This window comes from Mandrillus leucophaeus, unplaced genomic scaffold (assembly GCF_000951045.1).
Source record: "Mandrillus leucophaeus isolate KB7577 unplaced genomic scaffold, Mleu.le_1.0 Scaffold1414, whole genome shotgun sequence".
In the NCBI taxonomy this organism is placed as follows: Eukaryota; Metazoa; Chordata; class Mammalia; order Primates; family Cercopithecidae; genus Mandrillus; species Mandrillus leucophaeus.
In genome coordinates, this window is record NW_012101382.1 from 340,864 (window position 1) to 348,876 (window position 8,013).

Below are 8,013 nucleotides of genomic sequence, written 5' to 3' on the forward strand. Positions count from 1 at the left end.
TAAATATATATTATATATTGTATTCGTTATGTTACTTGTATATATTATATGCATATACATGTATATGTATGTATTTTCTTTTCTTACAGCTTTGATTGGGGTCTCTCCAGTACTTTGTTAAATAAAAGTATTAGTCATTCTTTTCTTGTTCCCAATATTAAATGAAATGCACCTAGAGTTTCTCCAATAACCATTATATTGGGTATAGATTTGCAGTATATGCTTCCCACCAAATTAATGATCTCTTCTATTTTTTCTTTTAAAATAAAAAAAAACACTACATATAGGGATTGAATTTAATGACGTATTTTTGTCATATTACCTTGCTTTAATCTGTTAATTTGATGAATTTTACCAATGAATTTTCTACTTTTGAATTATTCTTGCAGTCCTCATATAACTTTACTTGGTCATGATATTTTTAACATATTTTTGAAATTGGTGAGTTAATATTTTGTTAGGATTCTTGCAATTCATTTATGAAGTGGCCTTATGTATTATTTACTATTATTCTTATGTCTTTTATGAGTCAATCAAGGAATTATATCCACTCCTCACATTACATTTCAGGAATGAAACAGCATTGGGAGGACGCAGTCAAGCTAATTTGAATTATACAACAGTAGGGAGTAAGAAGGTGTGACTATAGGTGACTATAAGAGCACTGGAGAGTGCTATCACGCATGACCTTATTATCATCAGTCCTTCACACAGGGTGGTTCTTTTTTTTTTTTTTTTTTTTTCTCTTTTTCTTATTTTGAGGCGGAGTCTCGCTAAGTCGCCCAGGCTGGAGTGCGGTGGCGCGATTTCGGCTCACTGCAAGCTCTGCCTCCCGGGTTCACACCATTCTTCTGCCTCAGCCCCCCGAGTAGCTGGGACTACAGGCGCCCGCCAGCATTCCTGGATAATTTTTTTTGTATTTTTAGTAGAGATACTCTTGGATAATTTTTTTGTATTTTTAGTAGAGATGGGGTTTCACCGTGTTGGCCAGGATGGTATCGATCTCCTGACCTCGTGATCCGCCCGACTCGGCCTCCCAAAGTCCTGGGATTACAGGCCTGAGCCACCGTGCCCGGGCCCCACATAGAACGGTTCTTACAGCTCAGTGATACTACTTTGCTGACACATCGCACTAGAGCAAGCGTTTTTCTGTTGTTGCAGAATTTTGCAAATAAAGAGGAATCAATGATTGTTTTGAGGCAAGAGTGGGAACTAACAGGCATTACTTTAGACCAACCACTCATGTTGGATGCAGCACTCCCCTCCCCTTCACATTCAGTATACACAACACACACACACACACATACACACACACAGGCACACCCATATACACGTTCTAGAAGTCATGAGAGACTTTATTCTCCTCAGATTTTCTCACTATCTTTTCAGTATTTTCTTGGAATCCCTGTTTCCCTCTTGCTTCTATAATTCTTTCAGAGTTAATTTTGGGGTGACAGTAAGAAACTTGCCGACTTTGATATTCTGCCTGGAATAGAAGCCAAAGGCTTGCTTTATAAATGAACCTTTTGATTAATTCTTCTCTTATCAACTAAGCAAATTTGTCCTACTTTCCAATTTGCAAGTCCTTATTTCTACAAAATGGGCTGCTAAGATGAGATATGCCTATAGAATTTTTGTAGATATATGTTTTCAGTCAATATGCAGTGATATCAGGTCATTTGAGACAATATATAACACTCCCTTTTCCAAGGGAGTGTTTCAAACATACCAGTGGTCCTAACATCAGTGTGAAGAAGGCACAGTATGTTACAGTTTAATTGTATTATATATATTTATGCTTCAGAAAGGCACGATTTGCTCTGTTGTAGATCTGGAATTAGTAGCAAACCATCACTATTTGAAATCATAAATCTTTGAAATCTGGGGATTTGGTTTTTCTCTAATCACACTTGAGACGAATTATTAATGTCTTTGAAAAAGGAAAACCAGAACAGAACAGAAAACCATATAAAAGGTGGGACTCAGTGACTTACACAAAGTGCAAAATAACTCTTTCAAGGGAAATGAATTAAGAGAAATCTAATGTTTATTTCCAAGAAATAGCAGAAAAAACTGTATAACTAATACATTTAGAAATTGCTTCATGCAAGTGAATGACAGGAGAGGCAATTTAAAAAAAAATCTTTCTAGTACCTTCTATGTGACGCTACTAAATGGAATTGCAAACAAATAATTTTCCACTTGCACCAGCTATTTACAGTAGTCCCTGGGGAGGATAGGTGCGGATGGAGTGAAATATTACTGTGACCCTCTATCACCATTATTGGTCTTACCGCTGATGATATATCTTTATCATATTTACCTCATTCGAATTGTTTACTCCCTGAGCCCTGAATTGTGCTAGATTCTTCCCCATCTCTCTCCATAAAGCATTAGAATGGATCACTGTAAAAGGAAATAAAATCTTATTCTCCTGTTTTGCACACAAGAGAAAATTCAACCAGCTCCCACTCTGGGTACTTCAGTGACAAGCTCCCATATTGATATACCAGGACTCTGAGGGCAAGAACCAAGTGTTGTTCACTTGATCATGTGCACCAATATTGTAACATGTTATCCTGAATAAAGTGTACAGAACTTGATAAGTGTCTCCTTAAGGAAAGAAGAATACCTAATTGTCTTTGACTCACAAATGAAAATAAGGATCTGTTTTTCCTCTTTCGCTCTCAAATTCTGAAGGAGGCCCACTAGAGGGCCCACCCCTAAATACAGCACACTAAGAGTTAGAGCATCCACATATTAATTTAGAGGTGGAAGCGGGGCCAGATTAAGTCATTTTTGAGTGAGTTTCAAGATCTGTAACACTAGTAGCTTGAAATGTTCTGGAGTTCCAGATCTGCATTCTAGCACTATCATTTTTCATGGATTCCTTTTTTTTTTTTTTTTTTTTTTTCAGGCTTCAAGTGTATTTATTGATGCATTGGACAAAGTAAAACCGCAATTGTTATCAAAAAGTATATCTCTCTTTCTGTCATTTTCTTGTTCTTACATTGGAAATATCTTTGAAAAAGTGATACAAATGGATACCAGCGAAGTCCCATATTTGTGGGGTGATCGTGCAGCAGTGCTGGGATGGGATGGTTTGTGACATTGACTTTAATAGCATGAAAATGGGTTTTGCAATTGTGTATCAGGCTGCATCCCAATACTTAGATTCACAGTGGGTGGGGTGCGAGAGTGCTGGTTAGCAGAAAGGAAAGCTGAATTTAGTGCTGGGGACCAGTTTGGGGTGGAAAGTTCTTCCTTTGGGAGTTCTGTGGGGATTTGGTGTTAGCTGAGTTCACAGTCTAAGGGAGACCAACTCCCAGTCCTCAAGAGCTGAGGTTCAGGAGGAATCAGTGAATAATTAAGAAGGAAGAGCTTTTGTAGGATGAGTCACTACTTCTATTAACACTCAGTCCAAAACAGAAGGCTAAGGATCTACCATGTATTATTTGTTCTGCTTTCTTGTTTTTAAACTTAACATTGAAGCATAAGCTTTTTCTCTGAGGTTACAAAACCACCATAAATATAGAGTGGTTTTTATGTCTAATATACTGCCATAAGAGGATGTACTCTCATTTACCTAGACATTATAGCTCCCTATTACTAAGCATGTAATTAATTTACAATGTTTTACCTCTTATAAATGATAACATGATAAAAATTTTATGCTTAAAACTTTTCCAATATAGTTTATAATTTCAGTAGGATTCCAAGAAGTTGAATTAGTGAGACAAAGAATGTGAACATATTAAGGATATTAATACAGATAGGGTTAGTAATCCCTTAAAAGTGATAATCAAATTATTACCTTTTTGGTTTAAGTTCCAGAGGAAAAAATGTTGCCTTTTTAAATTTGAGGCATGGTACTAAAGATAAAGTTTTGAGAGGAAAGGGGTTAGGATGCTAGCTGCACAGGTAAAGTTGAAGAGAGTAGTTTAAAAGTATGCATGAAAAGCCTACACTTAGAGGACTTTCTAGGGTTCGAAGAACGGCAAGTATATGAGCCAGATCCCTGATGGAAAAGAACTGGCACAGGCTAACTTGTAATTTGAAGAGATGTTAATAAGAGTATATTTATAAAAGTGTAGACAGCACTTAAGGAAATCAGCAAGGGCTAATGCAGTAGTATCCCTGTAATAATCACAGTTGGAAGCTACTGAATTGTCACTGTGAAGAATCCACTCCTAGAACCTAAAGAGAGCAGTTACACAGAGAAGACTGCAGAGCTGCAGAAGAAGGAGGTAGAAAGTCCTTAGCATTTACAGGCATGCTTCAAGGGCTTCAGTAGGGAATTTGGGTTTGTTCTTTATAGTCCCAGTTGGAGGCATACTTCGAAAGCTGAATCCACTGTCATTCTGCTCACTCCATGTGACAAGTCTTCTGCTACATTAGTAATGAATTTAGGATAATGGAAGTCATTACATTTCTCCCACCCTCATGTTACTCAGCAATTCATGTACTAATCATTTTAATGCAGATCCCTGTTCCACCGGTTTTGTTTTCCCAGCAATGACATTATTCCCAGTGCTGTTGTTCCTGGTTGCTGGGCTGCTTCCATCCTTCCCAGCAAATGAAGACAAGGTATGGTTAAAGTCAAAAATCTTCAGAAAAATCCAGGCAACCATGAGGGATAGCAAGCTACTAGATCAATCTTCAAAAGTGAAAAGGACTAGAGTGTCTGGTACATCATAAAGTACTCATTAGTAGCTCAAGATAGTTAACATAATTATGTTTAAAGCTGTGGTGATCGATATGGTAGCCCCTAGCCACATGAAGGTATTGAAGTTCATTAATTAAATGACTTTGCTCCACCCCACAAATTGCCTTGGAGACTTTTTTTAATGTGGTAAAACTATCTTTTGAGTGATCCCATAAAATTTGCTACCTAATACATAAAACTCTTTTACTAGAGTATTGCATGTTACACATGCACTTAGACTGAGCCTAAGCATTTTTTTCTAAATACCAGACACCATTTCAGGCAGAAATTCCCCCTAAAGTCTTAGGGTAAATCATATAGCCCAATCCTTACCACTTCTTTGCTGCAGCCTGAGTGTGAATGTCTTAATAATTCCTATCATGTACCCTTGTCACTACAAGATGTTGTCACTCATATATCTAGAAAAATCACATTAAGACCTCTCTTAACCCAGAAATTGGTGTTTGTGGCCTCAGAGCAGATTTTAGTTTGTCATGCCATGAATTATATCCCCAATCTGAAAACTTTGATATAATACTTTTCCATTAAAAAGTCATAGCTTTGGCTGTCATTGACAGTGTTTACCTAGTATTGGCTCAAACACTTTTTTAAAATGGTCCTTGTTCCCTCAAGCTAACATAGTTACTACTATGCGCAATTTCCAACAATGTTAAAAAATAATTGTAATTTTATTTTCCCTTAGGATCCCGCTTTTACTGCTTTGTTAACCAACCAAACACAAGTGCAAAGGGAGATTGTAAATAAACACAATGAACTGAGGAGAGCAGTCTCTCCACCTGCCAGCAACATGCTAAAGATGGTAAGAGGTGGTATATTGCAAAGGAGAGGGGTGTGAACAAGCTGTGGAAGGAGCAGGCGGCTGGCAACGAAAATCTCTTAATAACTTCAAGGTTTACAAAGTTCTGTCTCTATTTTGTTATTTCATTTGAGCTGTGTAATGGGCAGAGCTGAATTTCTTAACTTCTCTTTATAATGGTTGCATAATGTCAAATTCATAGGGCTATTTAAATTATGGAAGCAGAATCAAAACCAAATCTTTGGACATACAGTGAAAAGCCATTATGCTTTTCTGCTCCTTATCTTATCTGTCCTAATCTAAGATCAGAAAGATCTTTTTCGTTTAAGATAAACGCCGTTTAGGGTAAATAACAATCTACTTTTCTGGGCCTTGTACCAAAGGCCACATGTCTCCCAAACATATTTAGTGAAGGGGTGGGGGGGAAAAAGAACTGGAAGTGAAGTAAGCCAGCTAATTACTTCATTGTCAGCAAAAGCAATCTCAACACCTCCACATGTTTACCAATATTTAGAGTAGGATCATTACTAAAAATCTTTATGTTTCTGTTGTCCTGTCATAAATAATTAGGCTATAAACCTAGATTTTTTTGATTACTTAGGGTAGGCATATTACCTATATTTCTTTGTGGAGCAGAAAAAGGCACATCAAAAAAATATATATTTGATTACTATACAAATCAGAAGATGCTTGCACAGAAATTTTATGATGATGTAAATCAACCTATAACCTGATTATAAGGCTTATGCTCCTGTGAGGTTTGAGATATTAAGTGGATATCTTTTTTCTGTCCTTGTTTCAGGAATGGAACAAAGAGGCTGCAGCAAATGCCCAAAAGTGGGCAAACCAGTGCAATTACAGACACAGTAACCCAAGGGATCGAAAGAGCAGTATGTAAATTAGGAAATATTTGTTGAATAAATCAACAAGTAAAATAATAAGAAACCATGTTATAATGTTGCATTAAGAAAAGTTTGTAAATAAATATTGCTTCTAATACTACCTTTTTCAAGATAGAATATCTCTATATGTAGAGATAACTCTGAGAAGCACCATCTGAGCTTATGGTTTTACGTAAATTTTACAAAAACTGTCTCAGGCAGTATCACATTTGTACCTCTCAATCAGCTCATGAGTAAAGCAGGTTACAGATCATCTCTTTCCCAATTACAGAGATTAGAAAACCAAGTCTGGAAGAAAATGATGATTGGTAATTAATGTCATATATAGGAAATCTGGAATTAGAATTTCTGGCTTCTAAATCAGTATCCTTTTTAGTGATAATATAGAGCCTATTTGTGTTTTGAAACCTACTTAATTTTGTTTTTATAAAATATTTTAAATTTTGTCAAACTGTTCCTGAATTTTACAAAAAAAAGATATTTAACACCAGTATTAGCTTTTACTATTTTCTTTTGAATTTTTGATGATGGTAAGCCATGTCTTTCGTATTTGCTGGATGTTTACAATGCATACTATATTAGACTAAATAAAAATGACCTGCAAGACATAGCCTATGCATCAATAAATATAAAAACAACTAGATAAAATATCATATGGATGAGCTATCAGATAAAATACTTATTGAATTATCAAAAACAACATAGGTAAAGGCAAGCCAAATTTACAAGTGGTAAATAACTGGCTTGTTTTGAAAATAGGACTGCCATTGTTATCTATATTTTTGATATTAAAACTATAATAAATTTATGAAAGGAGGTAACTATGATCACCAGAAGATTGAAAGAAATGGTCTTGAAAATCCCAACCTATTGTTAAAATCTTAGCTTCTTTCTTTCCCTCTTAAAGGAACTATACAAAGGTAGTTTATACTCTATTTAAGTAGCATGTAGACATTCCATATTAAGCCATCCAAATATAAATATTAATTTCAGGGCTTGAAAAAGCATTGAAGTATTTCTGGGCTGCAAGGCACTTTTTTCCTTATTTTTTGAGCAAAGTGTGGCCTGTGATGTTCTGATTTGCTAAGAGGAGGCCTGTAACCTGTGAAAATATTGTCTTTTATGGTGTCATTTTCTTCATGTTTAGGGCTCTTAAAGACTGAGCATAAGACTTTTTTAAAAAATTCACACAAAATAATAATTCTAACCACTTATTCAGATTCCTATATATGAAAATCTCTGGTGAATACGGACTAGAGCAGGAGAGGAATTACTAAATTGATGTCTGCCTTCAGCAAGCTCACATTACAAAGCTGAAAGCTCATAAGGCACACCCATGTGAAGAATTCAATGTGTAAATAAATGAATCCAGGGAGAGCAGATATTAAAGAAAAAAGGCTTCTCCATCTACTCAAAGTTTTGCATGTTGAGACCAACCTCAAGTATTGGGCAAATCTGGCTTCTGTTCAGCTTATAGCTGATAAGGATCTGAGGCACCCTCCTTATGTATTAGTTGATATTCATTAATGATGGGCATTGGGGACAGTATTTAAAAAAACAGGGATTCTGCTGTGTGTGGGGGGCGGGTG

General features: G+C 36.0%; 1 protein-coding gene across 1 annotated transcript in view; it reads left to right on the forward strand.

Annotated features, from left to right (window-relative positions):
* Positions 1-8,013, forward strand: part of CRISP3 (cysteine-rich secretory protein 3) — a 17,371-nt gene that overhangs the window by 2,795 nt on the left and 6,563 nt on the right. Inside the window, 3 exon segments of the mRNA XM_011974115.1 lie at positions 4,484-4,587; positions 5,409-5,525; positions 6,325-6,412. Coding sequence (XP_011829505.1) covers positions 4,484-4,587; positions 5,409-5,525; positions 6,325-6,412 — 309 coding nt within the window.